This window comes from Mustela nivalis (genome assembly GCF_964662115.1).
Source record: "Mustela nivalis genome assembly, chromosome: 19".
NCBI lineage: Eukaryota > Metazoa > Chordata > Mammalia > Carnivora > Mustelidae > Mustela > Mustela nivalis.
The window spans coordinates 30,702,403-30,727,978 of NC_139038.1; the positions used below are offsets into that span (position 1 = coordinate 30,702,403).

The window sequence follows — 25,576 nt, forward strand, 5'->3', positions numbered from 1 at the left end:
TGTTCCTTTGGGCTAATTAGGATCTCATCAGTTTCATTAATCTTGTCAATCAACAATTAGTTTTGTTTCTCTCTAGTTGTCTCTTTCGTATCTTTGATTCTAGCCCTTATCTCTTATTTCCTTCCTTAACCTTAATTTGGATTTACTCTAGTTTATTAAGGTAGACCTTCAAGTGGTTGATTTTTAGATCTTTTTTCTTTCCCAATATAAGCATGTAAAACTGTATGTTTGGCTCCCACTATTCTGTGAGCTGCTTCTCATGAATTTTGATGTTGTCTTATTTCCATTATTATTTATTTTGAAATAATTTTGGATATCTTTTGTGATTTTTTTCTTTGACCCACCAGTTATTTGGAATCATGCTGCTTAATTTCCAAATATTTGAAAATTTTCTGGGTAGCTTCTTGATATTTATTTCCATTGTGGCCAGAGGGTCAGGTTTTTAAAATTTGTTGTGATTTGTTTTACAAGCTAGTATATAATCTATCTTGTGAACATATTTTCTGCACTGACAAAGAATTTGTGTTCTGCTGTTGTTGGGTGTAATGTTCTGTAAATTTCAGTTAGGTCAACGTGCTTGGTTGTGCTGTTCTGATATATATCCTTACTGATTTTCTTTTTGTCTTGTTATTTTGTCCATTAATGAGAGAAGAGTGTTAACCTCTCCAACTGTGATTATGGATTCCACCGTTTCTTCCTTTGATTCTGTCCATTTCTGCTCCAAGTGTATTGACATGTTGGAAATAGGTATATGACCATTTATGATTGTTATACTTTTTTGATGAATCAACCCATTTATTGTGAAATATGCCTAATGTACCTGCTCTTGCTTTTTTATTGGCACTTACATTGTATATGTTTTTTCTTTAAACATATGTTTTTTCTAGCTGTTTCCTTATAGTTAAGGTAAATTTCTTGTAGACCATATATAGTTGGATTTTGCTTTTATGACTAGTGTGACAATCTCTGCCTTTTAATTATACTAGTTAGTTGATTGATGTTTAATGTAATTATAGATTAATTGGATTCATATCTATTTTACTCTTTTTTTCTGTTTTCCCATATATATTTTTTTTCAAATGCAAAATAGTAGGTAGAAAGTAAGATCTGGGTGCTAGCTATGTTTATTGTTACTGGACTATTAGTCCTGGGCCTTCTCAATGGATTGATCTAGAAAAAAGAAATATATACACACATTCTCTCTCTCACACATACACATTTCTATATCTGTCTACAGATAGTTAGGTTTAAAACCATTAGTTCACACCGATGTCCTCAATTTCAGTCTATCCTCAAAAAAGTCATTCTCATTGTTTTCCATTTTTGTATTTTCATTTCCTTCTCCAACAAAAAGAAACCTGACTCCAATCATCCACAATGTATTTACTTACTGGTTCAGCCTAAGGATACATAGGAAGTAAGTTTCAGAGTTCCTAACCTATACCTCTGTGAAAGTAAGCTTTATTAACTAGAATTCAGCATTTGATTAGAGTTCTTTCCGTCTTTGGCCTGAACATAATGTGGTTGAGATCCCTCCGGGCAGTCGTTGAAGGCATAAATCCAAACACTGTGTTCACAAGTTCGTTAGGGTTAATCCCCTACACACACCATGTGATTCTGTTAATCATTTGAAAGGCAGTCGGGTTCACTGGTTTCTGTTTGTATTCCATTTTTTAGGTTTTCCCTTATCCTTACTGATTTCCTGCATTTGTTTTCTGATTATGTGAAACATTAACAGTGTTCCCGAAGCCAGGATTCCACAAAAAGGGACCCTTTGCTCAAGCATCCTTGACCCTAGCAACCTAGCTAGACATCTGTCCAGGGCCCAGTGTTTCAGGACCTGAAGACTCTGCTTTTGCCGAAGAGGTGAATGCCCTTCTCTGGCCTGGTAGCAAGATTAACACAAACCCTCCAAATCCCAGTTTGGCGAAAACGTGCCAAAATCAAATTTCATCATAAAATAACGAAGGTTTGAAAAAATTTAAATGCAATCGAGTGAAAAAAGGTCACAGAGAACTCTTCTTGTCCAGTTTACTTTGTGTTACACTGATGGTCTCTCTTTCATCCTTCGACACTGAACACCTTACATTTCATTTTTTTTTTTAAAGATTTATTTATTTATTTGACAGAGAGAGATTACAAGTAGGCAGAGAGGCAGGCAGAGAGAGCGAGGAGGAAGCAGGCTCCCTGCTGAGCAGAGAGCCCGATGCGGGACTTGATCCCAGGACCCTGAGATCGTGACCCGAGCCGAAGGCAGCGGCCTAACCCACTGAGCCACCCAGGCGCCCACATTTCATTTTTGAAGTCAGTTACCAAGTTATAGTTTCTTGGAGTGTAATTTCCATACAGGAAAAAGCCCTTTACATTTTGATAACCTCTTAGAGCTGTGTAGCTACCAACACGGTCTTGATACGGAATGGTCCCATCTTCCCCCAGAATACCTTCCTGTCACCCATTGTAGTCCATCTTTCTCCCACCCCCATCCCTGGCAACCACTGAGATGCTGTCCATCCCCACAGTTTTGGTCTTTCTGTAATGTGACATCTGTGGGAACATAGAGTATGTAAACTTCGGAGTATGGTATCTTTTGCCCAATAATGTGGCTGCAATGCATCTAAGCTGCGGCCCATATCTATCGGGTATCCTTTTCATTGCTGAGTAGTACTCCGTGCTTTGGTTATCACAGTGGAAGGATGTTTGGCTTGTTTCCAGTGTTTTCCAGTTACGAATGAAGTTGTCGTAATGATTGGCCTACAGGGTTTTGTGGGATCGTATGGTTTCTTTGCTCTTGAGTAAATACCTAGAAGCAGGATTGTAGGATTGTACAGCAAATATGTGTTGAAATCTATAGGAAACTACCAGAATTTTTCCAGAGTGGCTGTCCCATGTCACATTCTCACCAGCGTAGTGAGAATCCTTGTTGCACCTTTGCTGGCCATTGGTGTTGTCAACTTTTAGTGTTGGGGTTTTCACTTGTGATTTATCATTGAATCTCCTTTTGGTTTAAATTTGTGTTTTCCTCGGGACTAATTATGTTAAGCATCTTTTCAGAGGCTTATGGGCTACTTTTAAGTTTTCACGAGTCAGGTGCCCATTTAAAAAATTGAGTCATTTTCTTGAATTCCCAAACGGAATTTGGGAATTACTTACACAAGTCCTGCGTAAGATGTGTGTTTTCAAAATATCTTCTCCCAAGCTGTGGCTTTATAGTCTTTCACGGGGGTCTTTTGAACAGCAGAAGCTTTAAATTTTGATCAAGTCCAACTGATTTTTTTTTTAAATGAATAATGCTTGGGCTGTCATATAAGACATCTCTATTTACTAAACCTGAGGCCCATCTTAGAAGTTTTATGGTTTGGGGTTTTTAAATTTGGGCTTGTGGTTGATTCTGAATTAATTTGGGTGTTTGATCAGGTCAAGGTCAAGGTCGTTTTTTTGCTTGCAGATTTTCAGTCTTTCAGCACATTCGTTACAAAGACCTTGCTCCCTCTGCGGAATTATCTTTGTGCCTTCGTCAGATACCAGTCAACCGTGTGTGCGTGTCTGTTCCTGGACTCCATGCTGTCCCATCAACCACATTTCGCTTTCACTTCTTAACAGTCTAGTGAAATCTTAGTCTGGTTACCCATGATTAACTGGCTATTAATACCTTCTAGGATATGGTGACGTAGGGCCCTATGACGTAAGGAATTTGGAAAAAGATGGTCACAGGATTCTGCAAGAGACTCTATCTTTGCAGAAAGTGGTGTGTACTCTGTGATTGAGACTTGTGTGCTTTCTGTGTCTGAAAGCACAGAACAAGGGGGGGTTAAAGCAGCCCAGGGGTACAGAAGGGCCATGAGTCCAACCTTGAGTGATAGGAGGGGGAGGTAAAAGGGCACTTGGACCACACCGAGGCTTCGAGAGAACCTGGGGGGGCAGGAGAGGCAAATGGTTCTGATAACAGCAAGCATTTCCCTATTGCATGAGTTATATATGGACATGGACTTGCCCAAAAGTGTGGAATCTTCTTCTCTGGGTGGATGAGACCTCCAGGAAAGGATGAGACCTTTTCTGTCCCTGGAGTTCCGGGTTGAATCCCTCAAGTCTTCCTGGGTCTCAGTTTTGTTGTCTGTATAATGGGCCCTTCTATCAATATGGCCCATGAGTCTCTTGAGTGGGAATGGAGCACTGGTATGAACTGGCATCCCCTGGCAGGCATGCTGCTTTTTCCACCGGCCCCCCGCAAAGTCTTTTTCTTTGTGAATTAGCTTGCTCGGTCCTCAGAGCATCCTGGGAGGGAGCTGGTGTAATTTGGTCCGTTTCCCAGATGGGCTCCTCCCCCAGGACAAGAGTCAGAAGGACATCACAGATCTAGGAGCTTCTTACCCCAGGATCCTCCTGCCCAGAGCAGCCCAGTCTCCTGGGCTGACCCTTTGCTCTGTACAAATTCTCTGCCCTCCTCTGCAGGTACCGTCAGGGTCACTGCTGACTCAGCCGTGCTGGGCTTCCTCCTGCGGGACAAGCATGAGACGGCAGGGAACAGCACCAGCACACACACCGTGACGGGCATCCTCACCCAGAACAGCAGCCAGGTCTTGCCAAGAGAGCTCTGGCTGAGAGGGCGTCTGCAGGCCCAGACGGGGAGCCTTGGGGGCCAGGCCCGCCTCCGAGCCGATGAGGCCAGCCTGGCTCTGGGTGGGGTCTGCGCCTGGGGCCCCGGGCGCGGCCAGCTCTCGGGGAGCCTGAGTCACAACATCAGCACCTTGAGTGAGGCAGGTAGGAGGGGTGGATGGGGCCACATGTCTTCCTCCCCAGGGGCTCCCAGTGCCTGAGGCCAAGGGGGAGGGGAGAGAAAGGAACCCCCAGACCCCAAACCACCTTCCAGCTGTGTTGCCTTCCCCAGCCAGCATCTCCCAGGGCTTCCGTCTTCCTCATCTTCCTTGGGGTGTTTGTGACTCATTCAGAACACACAAGGCAGGGACAGCAGCATTTGCTGAGTATTGACACACTTCCCAGCCTGGTGGCAGAGAGCCCCTGCTGCCGGCCCCTCCCCCACGACCCCCCACCATACCCCCACCCCCGGCTTCTCAGTCTTAGAAGCTGGTCTCTCTGGGCTCTAGGATATGCTCCTGCACCACAGTTAGGAAATAGGACACCCCCAGCTCTAGCTCCTTGGGGACTTAAGGAAGGCCTGGGGGGGTGACCCAAGGGTGCAGCAGCTAGGGGAGAGTGGGTCAGAGCCCCCCATTCACCTCCTACTCCCTGAAAACTAGTTTGTGTCCCTGGAGGGTTAGAAATGGGAAGGGGACACCCGACCTCTCACTTGCTGAGTGTGGCATCTCTTCTGAGGATCAGACATGGTTTAATGCTGACGCTTTATATGCTTCCTTCAGGTATATTAGGGGAAGTGGGACCTGGGAGGCCAGAGTTTGCCTCAAGACCCTGTCCTGCATAGTGTAGACTGGGCTCAGCCATCTCTGTGGTTCCTTTCGCCCCTCCAGGACTCCCCTCGGAGGCAGAGATGCTCCTGTCACACACCCATGGGGCTTCCAACCTGTCGGCAAGCCTGGCACTGCGGAGTGCATGGGGTCAGCTGGATGCTGCCCTCGGCCTGGATGGCCCAGCCCCTGGAGCCCCAGGCAGCCGGCTCCACACCAGCCTGGCCCACTCGGTGCCTGGCCTCAGGCGCTGGGGCCTCCCCTTCTCCATGGACGGCCAAGGCCACTTCCAGGTGGGTTGGGGGCTGGGGGCTGGGTGCCGGCCGGGGTTGGGGAGGTAGCGGGTCCCAGGGACACCCACAGCTTTGCTTCTGCCCAGAGCATGGGACCCCGCATGGTGGCTGGGCTGATGGCGAGCGTGGACGGTGAGCAGCTCCGTGTGGTCCTGGAGACAAGGCGACAGCGTGGCCACCACAGGCTAGCCCTGGGGCTGCACCAGGGCCTCTCTGTACTGCTGGGCACCGTGCCCGCGCGGCTTTGGGTGAGTGACCCGCCCCGAGTGGGCACACCAGAACTGTCTCCTGTCTCTACAACTTCGGAGGTCACCTTACCCACCAGCTCCTGCCACCACCCGAGACCCTCCCGGGGTCCTGCCCATCCCTGTCCAGCCGCTCCCACCCAGCCTGGCCCCTCCCACCCAGCCTGGCCCCTCCCCTAACCCCCCACCCCCCCGTCTTCCCTCCCAACTTCCCATTCTCCCTTCCATCCTCCCCACCGTGCCTGTATCTCTTTCTTTCTTTCTTTCTTTCGTCCACTCGTCCACTCGTCCTCTTGCCCACCTGTCCTGCCCGCCCTAACCCCCAGCCCCATCTAGCAAAGTTAAAACTGCCCGCACCCTGGCCGGCGGCTAGTCCTCTGGGTACTTCTGTTGGAGGAAAGTCCATCACTGCCGAGGGAACCGCACGCCCAGCTGACTTCGGCATTATTGTCCAGAACGAAAAGCAGGAAGCCTCCTGCTTGCTGGCGCGGGGGTGGCCGGACCCGCCGCGGTGTGTGGGAGGCGGGGCGAGCGGATTCGGGCGCGAGGGGTGCAGTGGGGCTCCCTGCAGCCCCGCTACCTCCTGGCTTACCTTCTGCGTGACTTTGGGCAAGCTGCTTGCTCTCTCTGGGCCTCAGTGTCCTAATCCGAAAAACGCGACTGCTGCTGGTTCCCAGAACCAGTTAGAGCGTGGCACACACAGGCCCCTGAGCACATGAGCTCCGGTTCCTTCAGTTTAATGACGATGCTGTGGGGTAGCACTGGGGTTTCTGGACTTCTCCTTGGGGGCTGTTCCCAGGGAGGCTTCCACAAAGGGAGATGGGGTGGAGCTGGAGGTCTGTGCTCCGTCTGGGCTCTAGGTTGGGGGTGGAGGCCTCCTGTCCCCATATTCCCAGTGGTGGCAGTCAGCGTGGCCTCCTAACCCCTCTGCTCTCCGCAGGTCAACTGCAGCGGAGACGCCTCGCCCACCCAGCTCTCATGGCTCTGCAAGGGGGACTTCGTGGGGCAGCCTCTCGAGGTACGTGGGTCCCTCTCATAGGTGGGCAGTGGGTCCTCTCTGTCACAGGCAGATCGTGGCGGGCTGAGCTCCCTGAGCTCTGGCAGGTCCCGTGGCTCCTGGACCTGGGGTGAACTAGACACTGGGGCAACCACAGGGCTTCCTGCAGACCTTGTCAGTGCTGCTCTGTAGGCACCTGAGTGGGCAGCTGGTTGCAGGCCTGGCCTGGCGGAGCTCTGTGGCTTGATGGCAGCGGAGGGGGACGTAGCCCAGAGGACTGCGGGGGGTGGAGGACAGAGGTATTCTGCCCCTGCGGCTCGCCGTCCTGGCCTGGCTGTGTGCTGGCATCCCCCCCCCGCCTCGCAGGAGCTGGGTCGCTTTCCCAGGGTCACACTGGGGCCTCAATGGTGGGAGAGTTAACTAAGAGAATAGGGGGTCAGGACTGAAAGGGTTTTTAACAGGCTGGACAGAGGGGCTGCCTTTCGTCCATGAAACTGAAGAGCCAGGGCACGTGGAATGGGGGAGCTGTGCGCCTGGCACCCAGTCAGGGGTTTTGTGGGCGGGGGCTTGGTTGCTAGAAAGAGTGACTGGGGAAGGGGGTTGGAACAGGAGCGGTGAGTGGATAGCCCTTCCTTCAGGTAGCTGTGCTCTGGAATTCCAGGAAAGGGCTAGAAATCAAGGCATTCGCCAGTTCTAGAGTAGGAGGGAGAGGCAGGAGAGCCTGTGGTCTGGGCCCCCCAGCCGTGTGCCCCCCACCCATGCATGTGGCCTCCGTTTAGCTGCGGTGGCACCGATAGTGTGTGTTCGCTCCCGCGTTGGTGCTGCTGTCCCAGCCCCAGGGGAAGGGGCTGCGAGCTGCTCCGGGTTCTGTGATGGGGGTGCAGGCTGGGCCCCCAGGTCCTGAGAATACATGACCCCCCCCCCTCCAGCCCGAGAAGCGGGGACTTCCTCTGGGGGGCATGAAGAAAGGACATGTCTCCGACAAGCCACATGAACAAGGCTGAGTGACTTGAGACTCTGTCACAGAAATGGGACCAGGACGCTCAGGGTGGGGCGACCCAGAGACAGGCCTACAGGGAGGGGACATCGGGGACCCAAAATGCTCTGAGGGGCCGAACTTCTTCATGACTCCCAGAGTGGCCGTTTCCTGCTCTTCAGGGAGAAGCACTTGTCAGGACTAGAGCTGGTTCCCTGGGTATGTGGGTGGCCCAGGGGTCGGGGCTTCCCTTGACCACCTGGGCCAGACAGAGGCGCACCACCGCTTGGTGGGGTGTTCTGGGGACACCTGCTCAGCCTCACCTTGCCTTTCTTGGGGGCAGAATCTGGCCGTGTTGTCCTTGAATGGTTCCCTCCTGATCGGCGCCTGCACGGCTAGGCTGGAGGCCCAGGTGACTTCAGGGGACACATTCGCCCGGACCCACGTCCACACAGCCTGTGGCCACCGCCACACACACCTGGACGCCAGCCTCCTGCACACATGGCCTCCCCTTCAGGCTCTGGGGGTTGCCCCCGACAACCACATCCAGGTGTCTCTAGGGGGACACGATCCTCCCAGGGCCGGGCTGGAGGTGGCCCTTGGCCAGTGTGCCCTGACCGTGCGTGGGGATGTCGCTCCTGAGGCCAACATCACTCACACCAACTGGACCCTGTCCCTGGTGAACCGCTGTCCTCTGCTGGAGGTAAGCCCCCTCCCCACCCCGCACCCCACAGTGCAGAGGCCTGGCCAGACCCCTGCCCCCCTCTATATTATTAACTTCCTACTGTATACCCAGCTCTGCTCTCAGCATGAAAAACTCCTGTTGTCTTGCTGTTATCCCCTGATTTGGGGGGAAGCATTGAGCACAAAACTTTGAGCCAAAAATGGAACCCCGACGTGAATATTCTCCCTCACAAAGGGGCCTCCCTGGTTGGCTTCCGTTCTGGGGCTCAAGTTTATTCTTTATTTTATTTTATTTTATTTTTTTTATTATTTTTTTAATTGTTTTTATTTATTTTTTATTTTTTTAAATTTTTTTTATCAAGTTGATTCTTTTCTCTTCATCTCGCTCATCCTGCCCCTAGGATACAGGGTCTGGGAGCACTCATGAGAATATTGAGAAGTGCGTGCTGATTTTTGTGAGCACTGTGTGCTGAGTACTCTCTGAGCCTTCTCAGATGTGCTCCTCAAATCCTCACCCCCCCCCCCCCCGCTAGGAAGGGGCTGCTTGTGTCCCTGGTCCCGGGGTCTGGGAGACCGGAGTGGAATTAACCCCATCACTCCCCTCTCGTTCCCATCTTGGGTCCGTGCCTCCGTGAGGGGCATGTCATCAGCCCTTAGTGGGACAAGTTACTTGGGCTCTCTGCCCTCCAGCCAACCATCATGGATGTCAGTGCTGAATTTTCAGCAGCCGGTGTTTTCTGGATACCTGCCTCTGGCCAGCAAGTCACAAGCATTAACTCATTGACATTTCCCAGGGACTCGGGGTGCTGTGATCAAACCCCATTTCCCAGATGGGTAAACTGAGGTTCGGGTTCAGCAAGATCGAGTCAGTGGGGGACCCAGAACCGGAGCCTACCTCTGTCCGTGGGGTACCCAGGGTATCAGCTACTTTGCAGAGGGAGGTGCTGGTGGAGTTGAGCCTGTAGGGCGACACCACCATCTTCCCAGCCGGGCTCATGCCCAGCTTCCCGACACTGGCTTCCAAAGCTGCCTTGAACTCCAGCCACTTCTCCATATTCCAGGCAATGGGCATCCCGCAGGCCCTGCACGCTGAGGGCAGCCTGAGCTGGGGCCCCTGTGAGGTCAGTCTGGCCACAGGCCTCCACAGTGACCGAGGAGACGCCCTCCTGCAGCTGGCCCGCACCTGTGGGCCCCAAACCTCTGTTGTCGGGCACCTGGCCCACTCCCTGCCCCTGCTGGGCCGCCTGGGCCTGCCCCCCAGCAGCGCCATCAGCCTGGCTGTCCGGCCCCGCCCTGCCGCCCGCAGCTCCCTGGCCCTCCAGCTGGGGCCGTGCCGGCTGCGGGGCGTGCTGGAGCAGCATGGGAACCAGAGCGCGTGGACACTGGCCGCCGAGCCCGGCTGCCCGCTGCTGGAGGTGTGTATGGTGGGCCAATGAGGCAGCTGGGGGGCGGGGGAGGCCTCCAGAGCCCGTGCCAGTGTGCAGCCTGAGCCTGGCCGGCTCTGTCCTCCGCGCTTCTCAAGACCCCTGCCACTCTTCCCCAAATTCTCTCTCCAACACTCAGTTCCTCTCTAGTCTTATATTCCCATTTGGCAGACGGGAAGATTGAGGCCGAGAGAGATAAGGGTCACTCAGAGCCGTGCCATGGAAGGACCACACAGTTGCAATTTATGCATTTGCCATTTCAGTGACCGTCTGAGCGCAAGAAGGCAGTGAGGGGCTCTCTTCTCTGCTGACCGTGGGGACAGGCATGTCTCGGTTATGAAACCACACCTGGGCTTTATCTGGGCCGCGAGGTGGTCTGAGAATTCTCCTGTGATTTGGGGGAGGAGAACCTGAGTCTCAGGAAAGGGGGACACTGAGTCGGACAGAACAGACTGTCATCCTGTCTGTCACCTTGTCTCTCCCCTCCCAGTGGAGCCTCCTGGGGGTAGGGACAGGGTCTGGTCCCCTCGCATCCCCGGGCACTCACAGATGCCCTGTCACTATTAAATCAGCACACCCCTGAGCCACCCACGAGAGCGTAAAGCATCATGGGAGACCCACCCACTCGCACTCTAGGAGGATGGATAAGTTCTTCCTTTGCTGCCCGGGCCAGTAGCCACTAGCCTCATGTAGCTACCAAGCACAGAGCTCACCAGTGCAAGCGAGAAGCTGAATTCCTCCTTTTGCTTCATTTTAATTTCAATGGAAACAGCTCTACATGGTTAGTGACGATCCTACCGGATGACCTAGATTAAAGGCACAGACTGTAGAAGACCGATTGGGTACAGACCTGAGCTCTGCTGGTAACCCCTGGTATCCTGGGCATTCATTCGTTTTGCCTACTTTGAGCCTCAGTCTTCCCATCTGTCACATGGGGACAGCGACTGCCCAGCTCCGGGCTGGGGACAGGCTGAAGAAAGGTGATTCCTGCAGAGCACTTAGCATGAGGCTGTGTGGGTACTGACTTTCTACACTGGTTACTTGTTGTGTGTTGGAACTGCTGCTCTTTCGTGGGGCGAGGGAAGCACAGATTGGGGGGCTGGGGGGACTGGAGGGGTGAGATGGTGGCAGATGGAGAATCAGATTCGCTCTCCTGACCTGGGACCTCTCTCTGACCCCCTTCTGGTCTGCCAGGGCCTGGGTCTCCCAGCAGGGACGCAGCTCAATGGCTCCCTGCGAGCCACAGGTGGAGAAGCAGCGGTGTCCGGAGCCCTCGCATCGCCCGGCCAGACCGCGTCCCTGACCTTGGTGGCGGCCGTGCACCCATCGGAGGCCACACTCCGAGTGAAGCTGAGTCACACGCTGCCCACGCTGCGGGCCATCCCCCCAGAGGCCTTGCTGAGCGTCCAGCTTGGGTGGGCGGCCGGGCACCGGCTGGGTCTGGAGCTGCAGGCGGGGGCCTGTGAGCTGCAGGGCGGTGGCGAGCTGCGCCTAGACCACGGGCTGCACTGGTGGGTGCTGGCTGAGAGCTCCTGCGAGGCCCTGCAGGTAAGGGGTGCTTCGGTATGGAGGGGGGGGGTAGGCCCCACAGTCTCCAGGGGGCAGGGCGGGTTCTTCTTTTCAACCACTGGAGAAACAAGAGAGATTAAACCCCAGGGGAAGGGACTCGTCAAATACTTATTGAGCCCACTCTGTGCCCTGGAAATACAGCCATGAACCAAGCAGAGGTAAATGCCTGCCTAGGGGAGACAGGCAACCCCAGGCATCCATCAGCGAAGTGCAGACTGTATCAGTTAGTGGTAAGGACTATGGGAGGCAGGAAGTGGGAACAGGGGTGTGAACAATAGGACACACACTGCAATTTTTAAAAGTTAGTCAAGATTGGCCCCAAAGACAAGACGACATTTGAGCAGAGACTTGAAGGAGAAGAAGGAGGAGCCACGTGGCTATCTGGGGAGAGAGCCTTCTAGGCAGGGCCAGTGCAAAGGTCCTGAGGCAGAGCCAGAGAGCAAAGCATTTGCTAGAGCCAGGGTCACCAAAGCCTTTGTCTAAAAGGCCAGAGAGTAATATCTTCAGCTTTGCAGGTTGTGTAGCCTCTGTGGTAACTACTCAGCCCTGTGGTTACAGCACAAAACACGTATAAACAATAAACACACAAATGGGCGTGATCATGTGCCAAGAAAACTTTATTTAACACAGCAGGTAATGGGCTGGGCGTGGCCCATCCATCTTCCTTTGCTGACTCCTGCTGTATGAAAAGCACAGGAGGTGGGAGAGCGCTCAGATTCAGGATCCTTTGTAGAGGCTGAGACAGAGGACTGGCTGGAGGTTTGGGAGCGGGGGTGCGAGAGAGGGGGCAGGGGAGCAGGGCGTCTCCTCTGCTTGTGTCCCGTGTGTTGAGAGGGCTGGGGTTGCTGGTGCCTGTGACGGGCAGCACAGTGGGAAGAGATGGGCTGGGGAGGCGTCCCCGACCCAGCTCCATCTTGGACGTGTTAAACTTACCAGGGCTGTTGGATGCCCAGGTGAAGCTATGGGGGGCCGCTCTTGGGGTCAGGAGCTTGGCTGTGGTCTCTGAAAGCCAGGGGGACTGGCTGAGATGTTAATGGGGTGGGTGTGGACCCGGGCAGGGCATCAGGGAGCGGCTCTGGGTACCAGCTACCAAGGACAAGCAAGGGAGGGTGAGAAGCCCAAGGGAGGAAGGGCCTGGAGGCCTGGGAGGAAGGCCTTTCAGGGAGGGGGAGGGGGTAAGAGGGTTGGAGGCTGTGTCAGGCAGGTGTGGGTCTCCGCAAAGCCCATGCTGGCAAGGCCATCTGGGAGGCCAGGAAGCATTAGACTGAGACGTGGCTCTGCCCCCTTGTCTCTGGGTGGCTTTGAGCAAGTCATCGTTTCTTTCTGGGTCTCCGTTTTATCACAAAATGAGGTGTGAAGACCCCTCTGCTATCAGGATTAGTTAAAACGGCAGACACCCGCTGCCCAGCACGGCCCAGTGCACGGTGGGGTCTGGAGAATGGACGTGTCTTTCTCTGCCCCGTGCTAAGGCAAGGAAGCCTTGGAGGGCTCTTGCGTGTGCTGGCAGCTCTGTGGGAGAGCTGGGTCTGCCCCCGGAGGCGAGAGGCAAGAGGAGGAGGGCTCTCCAGCTCCTCTGGTTGTAAGATTGTTGGGCAGGTTGGTCCACAAGACTGGGTTCTCCTCCGGCCAAAATCAGATCCCTGGGGATTTGGGAAGGGCAGGGAGGCAGGAGGGGGAAACTCATTAAACAGTGGAGAGAGCCACAGCCGGGGGGCCCTCGGGCACTTTGGGACCGTGATCAAAGCCACAAACCCTGTCCTAGAAAGACGTTCACATCCCACTGGGTGAACAGTTCGAGAGGGAGGTCTTAGGACCCCTGATCGAGAGCCCTGCTTTTGTGTCTCAAAACCTCTCCAGGCCCTGGGGGTCCCCGGCCGAGTCAACAGCTCCGGGGCCGTCGCCGTGAACTCCATGGCTGTGGACGCCCGGGTGCTAGTCGCCGTGAACCACAGCTCGCTGCGAGGACTGCTCACCCTCAAGGCTACCGAGGTCAGATCACGGGGGTCGGGGTGCCTGGGGACACCAGGGAAGGGGTGCTGAGGCCCGAGGAGAAGCACCGGGTGCTCTCCTAGCGCCGAGATGGGAGCCTCGGGACCCGTACGTGGAGGCTTCCACTTTTCTCTTGCTCGTTTGCTTTAAAATTAAAAAAAAAAAAAAAGTCTTATGGAAATGTAACAGACATGACAGGGAGAGGACAGAGATGAAAAGTACTCAGTCTGGTGGCATTTTCACAGAGCAAATGAAAGTGCAGAATGTGACCAGAACCCCAGACGCCCCACTCGGGCCCCCTTCTTCTCACCGGGCACACCCAGGAGCCCCCCCACCCCCATGCACGTTCTTGAAGGTCCCGTCCGTCCGCAGAAGCCCGCAGCGTGTCCCTTTTCACACCTGCCTCCTCTTCAACATGTTTGCGCGGGGCACCTGGGGGGCGCGGTCGTTGGAGCATCCGTCTCTCGGTTCCGGCTCAGGTCCCTCTCTCGGGGCTGTGAGTTCGAGCCCCGTGTCAGGCTCTGCGCTCAGCGTGGAGTCTGCTTAAGGCTTTCTCTCCCTCCCCTTCTTCCTTCTCCCCTCAAATAAGTGCATCTTTTAAGAGCCACACCAAAAAACCATTAGGTTTGTGAGATTTCCTGCCTTGTTTTCGATCGTACCTCATTGCCGTATAGTATTGGACAGTGTAGATGTATTACAGGCCATCTGTGTTTCTACCCCTTAGCTTTTGGGGGCTGTCATCCTCTTACTGTAGATCTTGTTAATTAGTCATGCACCTGTTTTTATTTTGTTTTAAAAATTTGTATCGTAAAATACATAAAAAATTTACCATCTTGGGATGCCTGGAAGGCTCCGTCGGTTCAACGTCTGCCTTCAGCTCGGGTCATGATCTCAGGGTCCTGGGATCGAGCCCTGCATCAGGCTCTCTGCTCAGTGGGAAGCCTGCTTCTCCCTCTGCCTGCCGCTTCCCCTGCTTGTACGTGCTCTCTGTCTCTCTGACAAATAAATATGTAATTTTTTTAAAAATTGACCATCTTAACCATTTCTAAGTTGAACGTTCAGTGGTCTTCCTACCCATGTTCTTGTGCAGCTCTCTCCACCCTCTGTCTCTGGGACTGTCTTCCTACTGCACAACGGAAACTCTATCCCCATGACACAGCAACTCCCCGTTCCCTGCCCACCCCCCACCCCAGCCCCTGGCAACCGCCATACCCTTTTCTGTCTCTTTGGGTTTGACTACTCAGGGCACCTCCTCCAGGTGGAATCACACAGCATCTTTCTGTGACTGGCTTCGTTCGCCAACCATCACGTCCTCAGGGTTCCCCCACATTGTCGCTGCTGTCAGAGTGTCCCTCCTTCCTTAAGTCCCAGCAACGCCGCGTGGTGTGGACAGACCACACCGTGTTGCTCATCCGTCCCCTGATGTTCAAGTTGTTTCCGACCTTTGAGTACCGGGAGCAGTGCTCCTAGGGCCACGGTTACGCAGATCTCTTTCCAAGACCCGGCTTTCAATTCTTAGGGACGCAAGCGTCCAGTTTTTGCCTCTTGCAAATAACACTGCCTCAAGCTCGCTGGTATGCCTGTGTTTCGGTGAACATGGGCCGAGCAGAACCGCTAGATCAGAGAGGGTGTGCGGGCTCAGCCCCGCCTGCTTGATTCTCTCAGAGCTTGCCGGCCTGCCCAGAGCTGCCTGGGAAAGTCGCTGACCATCACTTCAGTAGACAGAGCGGCCTTGCAGGGCTTTCTTCACACCCTTCTGTGAGCATCGTCTGAACGTCTTAGGAGGGTTTTTTTTTGTGTGTTTTTTTTTGTCTTTTATTTGTCCAGATGTTTTTCTCTCGGCTACATCCCAACCTGCAAGGCGCGTCCTTCTCCAACAGTCTGTGGGTCCCTCCCTCAACCTTGCCGAAGCCTTTCTTTCTGAGGTTCCTTTCCTCCCTTGTGAACTTTGCACTCGCCCCTTCCTTTCTATCAGGCATCCCAAAATACGTTCGCTGCCTTTGGTGGGAATTCCCCTGACTGTTCTTCTAGGGTGCGGTAGACAACAGGGTGGGGGAGACGGGGCTTGATTTAATGTCTGAGTAGTTTATGCTCCCCTCCGTGGAAGACTCTGACCACCTACCAGGCATGGAGTCCGTTTCTCTGCCTCCTTTGCAGACCCAGCGGGAGGTGGCTATGTTGCTGGTACACAGCTTCCCCCAGCCCAGCCCCCTGGGCCTCCCAGCCCGTGTCCTGCTGGATCTGGCCACCGAGAGCCACGGGCCGGGCTACAGACGCACCCTGCGGGTCCAAGTCGACGACAAACAGGTGTGGGGCTCAGCAGGCCGGGCCTCTGGGAACTGGGGGGGGAGGGGGTTGTGGGGGTCCTGGGGACAACCCAGCCCAAGGCCCAGGTCTCACAGTCGTCCCCGTGGGCAGGTCTCGGAGGAGTTGACGTTCACTCGGCAGCCAGAGCACGTCTCCCTGTCCTACACGCTCTGGCACAACGTCCCCGTGCTGCGGACTCTGTGGCGGGCGGACAAGCTGGGCCTGCAGGTCAGCCTCGGCGAGCGCCGGTGATCATGGAAACTCGTGCGTGCGTTTGTGCTTTCGTGCATTCACTCAACAAACGTTCTTGGAAGTCAGGTGGATACAAAGGGGAGGTGGAACAAGGTTCCAGACTTCCCTCTGAGCCTCAGTCTCCTCATCTCGATAGTAGGGAGAGGGCTCCTCTCCCTAGCCTAGCCACGTGCCCCTGGGTCCACAGCCTCCCTGTGGACCGAGTGCGTGTCCTTGACCCCACTTTTTAGCCTTATCCACCTGCTCTCAGCCTGGGCATTCTGCGCCGGTGTCTCTCTCTGCTGCACGGAAGCTCCTCCCTTTCTTCTTCTTTAGGCCCCACACGCGCAGGTCTGTATACTTGTGTCTCTCCCCTTGGAGGCGGATGGGCTCCTGGCTGGCCCAGCCCGGCCGCAGATGCGGATGGTGTGTCCTCCCAGATGTGCCCGGAGCCCGACCCCTTGTTCCCCACCTCCAGCTGTGTCCTCTGCTCCAGGCCATCTCGGGTCACACCCAGGTTCCAGCCACCTAGCTGGGCTCCCGCCTTCACTGCCGCCCCCTCGGGTCTCCACCCAGAGTCGAGCCCCTCCACGTCCAGCCTGGCCCCAGAAACCTCGTGCGGGGATCTGGTGCTGTGCCCTCTCTGAGCTCACCTGCCGGGGGCTCCCCGCTTGCTGACTTCCCTCGGGCTCGCTGGCCCCTGTACTCAGGCTCGCCAGATGTTTCTTCCCTTCGATGCCCACCGCCCGCTCCTGGCCTCCCCAGGTCTTTGCACCCATGTCCTCTCTCTGGCCTTCCCTGAAGATCCCTGCCCTGGCCCGTGTCTCCCCCACCCAAACCCTCTGTAAAGAAGATGGCTTTGCTTCTCGTCTGCCACTCAGAGCACACGTGGGTTCAGACGGCTGGGGACTCCCCCACCCATGACCCATTTGCTAGTGCCCCCTTCCCTGCCCGCGGATGTGTTCAGCCCTGAGCCCTACTTGAGGGATTTTCACGGGCATTCATCCGGTGAGTGTGCTGGATCCTTCACTCGCCCCGCAGCCTCTCCTCCGCTCCCCGAGGACAGGGACTGGGGGCTGAAGTTTCCAGCTTCTCACCAGGGCTTGGTCTTTCTGGGGAACCCACCGAGAGTCCCCTCAGTAGAACAGAAAGCACTGGTCTCACCCACGAAATTCCAAGGGATTGAGGAGCTCCAGTAAGACGCTCCCCTCTCCCACTCACTGGGGAGCTTTCAAGGGCGGGAGCTCTGGGTCAGGGACGGGGATCACAGACCAGATGTGGGCAGGACCCGGGGACAAAGGTATAGATAGCTATGCCTGTGTATTTCTTACTATCTCACATGCTCCCCGACTGCTTTCTCTTTTCCATCCTCTTTCCGTCCGGCCCGCGATGGCTTCTACCTTGTCCTGGTCTGTCTCCCACAGCTGGCCTCTGGGCTGCACGGCCCCAGCAGTCCCGTGTGTGGTGCACGACGCATCTCCAGGTGCAGGACAGGGCCCGGCACTTAGTAGGCGCTCAGCAAGCATCACCGAAGAGCAGGACAGCACTTCCTGCTTTGTAGAGCCGCTGACGCCACGCAGCGAGGGGCTTTATGCCCCTGCTGGTCGCTGCTGCTCCAATGGGGGGCAGAGGCCACAAACTCAAAGTCTTTGGGGGCCAGGTAGAGAGCTGAAAATGGGTCAGGGGGCTGCTTGGGGACATAGAGAGCTCGTGCCTGTTGAAAACCTTCCAAAGCTATGTTTTATTTTGCAAACATTTTTTATGATAGTATAATATATTAATGTGTTACATTTTAAGTCTTTTTTAAAAAATTTTATTTAATGGTGAGAGAGAGCACAAGCAGGAGGAGTCGCAGGCAGAGGGAGAAGCAGGCTCCCTGCCGAGCAAGGAGCCCAGCGTGGGACTCGATCCTAGGACCCTGGGATCATGACCTGAGCTGAAGGCAGACAGCTAACCCACTGAGCCACTCAGGCGTCCCCCATTTTAAGTATTTTCAAGCATTTTCAAGGGCACCGGGTCTGTTCATAGTGGTGTGCCTTGGTTCTCTCATTCTAGAACTTTTTTTTTTTTTCCCCCATTCATTCCAGAGCTTCTTAACTACCCCACACGGAAACCCTGTAGCTGCAAGCAGCCATTCCTGGGCCAGCACACCCCACCCAGCAACATAGCGCATGTCCCCTTGCTCTTTCCTAAACTGACTCCTGCAAGGCGCGGGTCTCGGCTCCCCACCCCCCACCCCCCACCCCCCACCCCCCACCCCCACAGTGCTGTGGGTCTCTGGGAGCCGGAGTGAGCTGGGCGGGCTGGCTGTCTCTGCTCCCCCGCGAGCCACCCTCTCCGGTGGGTCATTCCAGGCCTCTGTGGACGTTCCCAGCAGCGGCTCCAGCTTCCAGCATTCCGGACGCCTCTCGGCAGGGCCCACGTCCGTGAACTACTCCGTGAGTGGCCGTCACTGTACAGGGCACCTGCAGCTCTCTGGCCGGAGCGAGCACAACAGCGTGACCCTGTTGCAGGCCGGGCTCCCGGGCCAGGCCCGCCTGAGCGCCAAGCTGCAGACACACGGTAAGGCACCCAGCGCCCCGCCCCAGGACCGGAGGGCCGGTTCCCCCCACCCCGGGGCCTGCTCGCCACTCTCAGAACCAAAGGACATCCTTACCCTTGAAGCCCTGGTTCCCGGGGGGAGCCTGTATTCCTTTCCTAGGCTTGCAAAGATGTGTCCCCTCTACAGTCCTGGAGCCCAGGTGTCCGCAGGGCCGTGCTTCTGCCGAAGGCTCGGTGGGGGGATCCTTTCTGGCCTCTTCCGGCTCCAGGAGGCCCCGGCCGATCCTTGGCTCGTGGCCGCCTCTCTCTGATCTCTGCCTCTGTGTCCAGGCCTCTGAGCCCTCAGGATCCACACCCTCTGTTCTCTCACCCCGTTTTCTGGCCCCTGCTCATTTCACTCCTTGCTAGTCTTCAAACACATGGGGCTTGGCTCCTGCCTCAGGACCTTTGCACGGCTGTTCCTCTGTCTGGGAGGCTCTTCCCCTGCACGTCTGCTGGTCTCGATCCCTCCCTGCCTTCACATAGTTTTCAAGTGTCCTCTCTTCAGTGAGGCTTTCCCCACCCAGCTTATTTACTGGCATCCCCGCCTCCCTCGAGCTCACCCCATCCCTGGTCCTGGCTTGGTTGCTCTAACATCCTGTGTGACTGACTGACTCAGGACCTTCATTTCTCATTGCCTGTCTTCTGCCCACCTCACCCTAGAATGCACTCTCCACAAGGACAGGGATGATTTTTGCCTGTTTTAGGGAGCCTAGTAGTTATTCAGTTAATCTGTTGAGTGAATTCGTGAGTATATGAGGTAGGGGTTAGTCACTGTTCCCATTCTGCAGGGGAGGAAAGGAAGCTCGGAGTGGTGGAGTCACTTGCCCCAGGTCACACAGCCTCAGAACTGCGAGATCAGGACCTGAATCCAGGCAGCGCGGCTCCAGGCCCCCCTCTGGCTATCCCCTGTGTAGAATGCAGAGATCAGGAGCCCTTGGGGGCTCCCCTGTCACTTGGGTCATCTCCTGGCCTCAAGCTTTTCCATCCTTGGCTTTGAGCCCCCTGCGAGGTGACTGGGTACTTGGAGCAGACAGGGGGACTGACCTCACAGACTGCTCCGAGGAAGGGCTTATTGGGGACATGGTGTGTCAGTGAATGGGACGGTCATTCCAGGGTGACCCAGTTCCTGGCCCCTGAGAGGCCTGGCGTGGTCACCTGCGGCCAGGGAGGCGTCTCCCCTCCGCACGGCTGCCCACGTTCGGCCGTCCCAGCCCCTCGGTGGGGAGCGTTCTCTGCTTGGCTTTAACATTCTCGCTGTCTCTGACCACCTGAAACTTCCCCGGGCTTAGGGACCGGGGCTCCTTCAGTGTGGGTCCCTTCCTCCTCGGGCCTCACACGTAGCAGGTGCTTGGGGTTGAACGCCGCCTCGGAAGGAAGGAAGGGAGCCCTTCCTGGGACCTGTGTGTCCGACGGGCAGGTGTTCTCCGCGGTGTTCTTTCTCTTCTTCGTGGTGGGGTCACTCAGGGTGGGCTGGCTGGGACCACTTTATTGATGAGGAAATCGAGGCTTAGAGCGCCACCTGCCCCGATGGGCCCAGATGGCAGGGGAAGCAGGTATCCCGGGCAGGAGCTGTGAGCTGCACCAAGCGCACCCCCGCCATCCCCGCTGACATAGGCTAGGGTTCGCCTCTGTACCCGGAGAGCCGCTTCCTACTGCCGCAGGGGGAACTTAAGTCCCAAAATAAGAAGCACGAGGCTCCTGGAATTGCCTTTCCCAGAGGGTCCCATGGAGGCCACATCATGGAGGTGTGGTCGGGCTGGGAGGCAGGATCCCGGAGGTTCCCCCCGGGTGCGTGGGATGGGCGGGGATCCTCCATCCTGGGCCGGGTGGGCTCCAGGTCAGTATCATTTGATATCCTCTGCATGTTTGATAAACCCGGAGAGACGTGTTTATTCGTCTGTTTCCCCACTGCCTGCGATGTGTCTGGAGCCCTGCCAAGTGCTGGGAACAGAGCAGGGAACAGACTGACGGACCTGCCCTCACGGGGCTGACCGACCCCAGGGAGGGAGAAGGAAGGGTCGGGGGGTACTTCAGGTGGGCTCTCAGAGGTCTTACCTCAGCAGCAATCCTGCGGAGAGGAGCTGGCCCGGCCACACTCATCGAGGGGACACCACCTGGCAGATGAAGTCCCAGAGGCTCTTGAGAAGCAAAAGCCTTGTCTGGCATCGGTCCCACACGCACAGGGAGGTGAACCAAGCCCCCAGCAGCCTGTGCCCTTCTCTGCCCCTAGAGACCCAGACCCGGGCCAGCGTGGCCCTCCACGGAGGGGATGGTGCTGTCAGCGTGGACGCGGCAGCCCTGGTGTCCTGGCCGGCGAACGGCTCCCTGGAGCTGCTGGTGAACGCCAGCCACGCGGCTCCCGCTCTCCGGAGGCTGGGCCTGCCCTCGACCACCCAGGTGAGGAGTAGGTGCACCCCCAACCCCGCCAGGCTGGGCTCCCTGCTAATTCCGTCCACTCCGTCCTGTTCCCCAGCGTGCAGGGGACCAACCACGGGCTCGCCCAACAGATGTCCTGCGCTGTGTCTCTCCAGCACTCGACAATTTGTAGATGCTGGAAGCCCCCGTTCCAGGTGCCCGCCCTGTGTGCTTTCTGCCTTTCTGCTCTCGCCCTCGAGCCAAAGCCCAGCTTTTGCTGTTGGAGCCCCTGCTCCACGCTCAGTGCCGTCTAGGGGGTTTTCCATGGCCTGATTCCTTTCCTCCTCCTAATGCCCTGCGAGGGGCAGGCAGCATAGTTCTTAAGAGCCCCAGCTCTGGACATCAGATCCCAGCTCTGACTCACACAGCGTGCTGTGTGACCTCAGGCAAATTCCTTAGCCTCTCTGTGCCCTCAGTCTGTTCCTGAAATGGGGATGATGGTGGTACCGACAACATGGGGTTTGGGAGGATGGAGATGGGTGGTGTCTGGTCAAACAGATGCTGTAGAAGCATTTGCTGCTGTGACGACAGTCCCTGTCGTCCCCATCTGTGGGACACGCGTGTGTATGTCACCTACTCAAGGTCCCCTAGCAAGGAGGCAGCACAAGGGACTCAGGCTGGCACCTGGGCCCTTTCCCACGATGCTCTCCCACCTCTGAGAAGGGGAATCTGCTGTGGTCTCCTGAATGGGGCCAGGCCCTGGTCATTGTCACTTGGCTGAAGGTCACCTGTCCGGGCTGGGCTCTCTGGCTGCCCATTCCGGAAGCTTCATTCGCAACCTCTTGTTTCCGGTGACCAGCGCTGCCCTGCCCCCACTGCCCTCTGCCGTGTGGAGAGCCCCGGGTAGCCCTCATGCAGTGGGTCTTTGTCCTTGGTCACTGTACCCCACAACAAAGCAGACCTGGTTTCGCTCTCCCTCACCTCCTCTAAACCCCCTTTCCTTGGCTTCAGGCCAGTGATGGGGAGATGTGGGGGGGGCCCATTCTTTGCCGATGTCTGGGGTGCGGGTCTGGTGGGGTGCAGCGCCGGCTGCCGGGGGGAAGCTGCAGAGTGGGGCCAAGGTGGGTCCTCGGGCCCGCTGCACTGCTCACACCTCACGCCTGCCCCTTCCACAGCTCGTGTTCCAGAAGCTCTGGGCAGAGGAACAGATGCTGTCTTCCCTACGGCTGACCTGCGATTCTCAAGCCAGCCTGGTCCTCGACGTGCGTGGCCAGAGCCAGGAGTTCCGGTGAGGGGTTCTCTGCAGCTCTGGGGGTCCCCTCTCCTCCCACCAGAGGAGGGGGTGCGGGGGAGATAATCAGTGGAGCCCCTGCTGTGCGCTGACCTCCAACCCCCAGCACCTCCTTGACCCCTCCCCACAGCCCCACTGCCCAGATGTGGAAAGGAAGGCACAGAGAAGCAAAGTAACTCACCCGAGGTCACACAGCTCGTAAAATAACCTTGACGTTCAGGGATACGACATGGACGAGGGCTTGGTCTCACAAGTGAGATGCATGCTAGGCCTCAAATACTAATTAATAATTATTATAGCTCTTCAGCGTGAGGACCTACTGGCTGCCTGGCCCAGCACTCAGCGGCCTCGCACGTGTATGCGTCCGGGGCGAGGGCTGCCTGGCTCCAGCACCCACACGGGGTCCCTGAGGGGCATGAGGAAGCCAGCTGGGAGCGGTCTAGACCAGTGGTTCTCACCTGGGGCGGGTGTCCACCCGGGGTCACTTGGGGTCACTTGGCGACGTCTGGGGAAATTTCCAGTGGCTTCTGGTGGGCAGAGGCCAGAGGCAGTGCTAACCCTCACCCAGGGCACAGGTCGGCCCGCGGCCATGGGTCTTCTGGCCCAAGATAGCAGCGCTGCTGTGGAAGAAGGACCAGAAGGGGGCAGCGCCCCACGGCAGCAGCAGTGGGGAGCCCCAAGCACCCCGGCCTGAAGGGCCACGGTGAGCGCAGGGCTGCCAGGGGTGAGCGCAGTTAAAATCCTGCCGTCCAGACCCCGCGGAGGCCTCCCCTGCCCAAACCTGAGCCGAGACACTCCGTCCAGTACCCCTGCAGCCCCTTTTGCTGAAGGGGAAACTGAGGCCCAGAGGTGCTATATCCCGCATGCCAGAACCAGGCACGGGTCAGGTGGGGGTCGAAACGTGGGTCATCTGGCCCCAGGCTGTGGCCCTAACCACAGCCCTGCTCGGCCCTCAGGCCCGGGGCACGTGAACGGCCCTGCCTGGGTTCTGGGTGTGTCCGTGGGTCTCCCGTCCTCTGCGGGTGGGGGAGGCTGGTCTGAATCCTGACCCAGCCCTGGGCGCCCACAGGCTGGCCTCAGACACTCTCCTTGTCTCCTTCCAGGAAAGAGCTGCAGCTGTCCGGCCGGCACAGCCTCCCCGCCCTCCTGGGCCGCTGCCCCCGCAGAGCCTCAGTCTCGGCCAAGGTAACTGTGCCCAGCCGCCCCGAGCCCTAACTGGTTCCAGAGGCCCTGCCCGTGGTGGGCGGGGGCCGTGCTGGCCGGGCCCCGGCGGGGAGGGCTTACGCATCCACCTCTGTGTGCACAGGCCTGCTGCAGGCCCCAGGGGGCTGCCCCCTGAAACCCCTGGCTCTAGCTTTCTCAAACATCCCCAGGCTTACATTCCTGGGCCAGGCCCAGAGCCCCCAGCTGGGCCCACAAGACCCTGGGGAGTAGGGGAGGCCTGGCGCCGCCTCACCCGACCTGGCGTGCTGCCTTTGAGCCGAGCCCCACCGTCTCCCGGGTGCCCCAGCTTCTTCTGATGGCCCAGGCTTCCCGCATATCTTCCTGCCCTTGTCCGCAAATCCTTTCCCCACCTGGAACCCCCAGGACAGCCCGCGGCCATGCATCTGGCTTGCATGTAGCATTTGGGGGCCCTGGGGTGAAGGTAGGGGGGTTGACAACAGGCCCAGGCTGGCAGCCCCCCCGCACTCTGTTGCCATGACCTGTTTGCCTGTCTGCCCCTCTTCCCCAAATCAGGAGTGCCCAGCATCCGGCCCAGGGCCCAGCACATAGTAGGTGCTCATGAAAGATGTTGGCTAACGAGTGAGTGACTGGTTGTTACATTCGCCCAGCTCCTTGCTTGGTTAGCCCCCCAGCCACCCAGTTTTGTTAACTGCCCACCCTGCCCAGGCCGGCTGCCTTTGTTCCCAGAGCACCTACTGTGTGCCTGGTCCTGCCCTAGCACGTTCCCACATGGTTTTAGCATTTCCCAAGCATCCCCGCCAACTGCACGTTCCGGGGCCTCTTTGTTTCCCCCCGGTCTTTATTTTGAAGAGTTTTCAACATATAGAAAAGTTATTTTAGGACCAAGAACATTCCCTAGTTGTTAATAACCTGCCACAACTTTGTTTGTACTTATCTGTCCCATATCTTCTTTCTCTACTCCTACACATGCCCACGTACATTTTCCCATTAAGGGACGATATGGACATGTTTCTGGGCACATACCTCTTTACTCCTACATGCTTGGCTGAGTGGTTCCAATGACAAGGCAATTTTCTTACATAACACAGCATAATTAGAAAATTCAGGAAGTTGAACATGATGTAGTCATGCTGTTATTTAATATACGGTCCCTAATCACCTTTCCCAGTTGCCCCAATAATGTTCTTTCATGCTGAATTTTTTATTTGTCTGTTTTCAGTTTGTTTTAAACCCAAGAGACACTTCAGGATCACCCAAAGAATTTAGTTGCCGTGTCTCTTGAGGGAGTTAATCTAGAACAGAGGTCTGCAAACTTGGACTATAAGTAAATGTCTTATCCTTTAAACCCAGAACGATCTCTGTTGTAACTGCTCAGTGCTGCCACCGTCACAGAAAAGCAGCCATAGACAGGATGTAACTAAACGGCCATGGCTGTGTTACAATAAAACTTTATTTACAAAACCATGTGGTGGGCCGAATGTGGCCTAAACCAGACCCCTGAACCAGAAATTCTCCCACCCCATACCTAGTTTTCCCCCACTGTTCCGTTATTAAATGTTTTAGACCCTGGAAAATTAAAGCAATTTTACAGTGAATGTCCACGTTCATTTACTCACCCCTGTTCCACTGCACTTGCTTTGTCAGCACTTTATCCTGAATTTTTGACACATTTCAAAGTAAATTGCGGGTTTCGATAGATATTGCCCCTAAGAATTTCATTGTCTTTAACCACCTTTAAAAAAAAAAAAAAAAAAAAGATTTTATTTATTTATTTGACAGTAGGCAGAGAGAGAGAAGGGAGGAAGCAGACTCCCCACGGAGCAGAGAGCCCGATGCGGAGCTCGATCCCAAGACCCTGAGATCATGACCTAAGCTGAAGGCAGAGGCTTTAACCCACTAAGTCACTGAGGCACCCCTTTAATGACCTTTAAAAAAAAGATTTGAGAGAGAGAGAGAGAGACTCTATGTATGTGTGTGCGCATGCCCACACAGGGAGGAGGGGCAGAGGGAGAGGGAGGATCTCAACC

General features: G+C 55.9%; 1 protein-coding gene across 1 annotated transcript in view; it reads left to right on the top strand.

The window, feature by feature from the left end:
- Positions 1-25,576, top strand: part of LOC309854683 (uncharacterized protein) — a 150,590-nt gene that overhangs the window by 94,581 nt on the left and 30,433 nt on the right. Inside the window, exons 39-52 of the mRNA XM_082714086.1 lie at positions 4,450-4,758; positions 5,484-5,713; positions 5,800-5,961; positions 6,899-6,976; positions 8,275-8,634; positions 9,677-10,030; positions 11,234-11,587; positions 13,466-13,597; positions 15,755-15,904; positions 16,016-16,132; positions 18,490-18,697; positions 20,949-21,115; positions 22,249-22,361; positions 23,468-23,549. Coding sequence (XP_082570212.1) covers positions 4,450-4,758; positions 5,484-5,713; positions 5,800-5,961; positions 6,899-6,976; positions 8,275-8,634; positions 9,677-10,030; positions 11,234-11,587; positions 13,466-13,597; positions 15,755-15,904; positions 16,016-16,132; positions 18,490-18,697; positions 20,949-21,115; positions 22,249-22,361; positions 23,468-23,549 — 2,816 coding nt within the window. The remainder of the gene's footprint in view (positions 1-4,449; positions 4,759-5,483; positions 5,714-5,799; positions 5,962-6,898; positions 6,977-8,274; positions 8,635-9,676; positions 10,031-11,233; positions 11,588-13,465; positions 13,598-15,754; positions 15,905-16,015; positions 16,133-18,489; positions 18,698-20,948; positions 21,116-22,248; positions 22,362-23,467; positions 23,550-25,576) is intronic.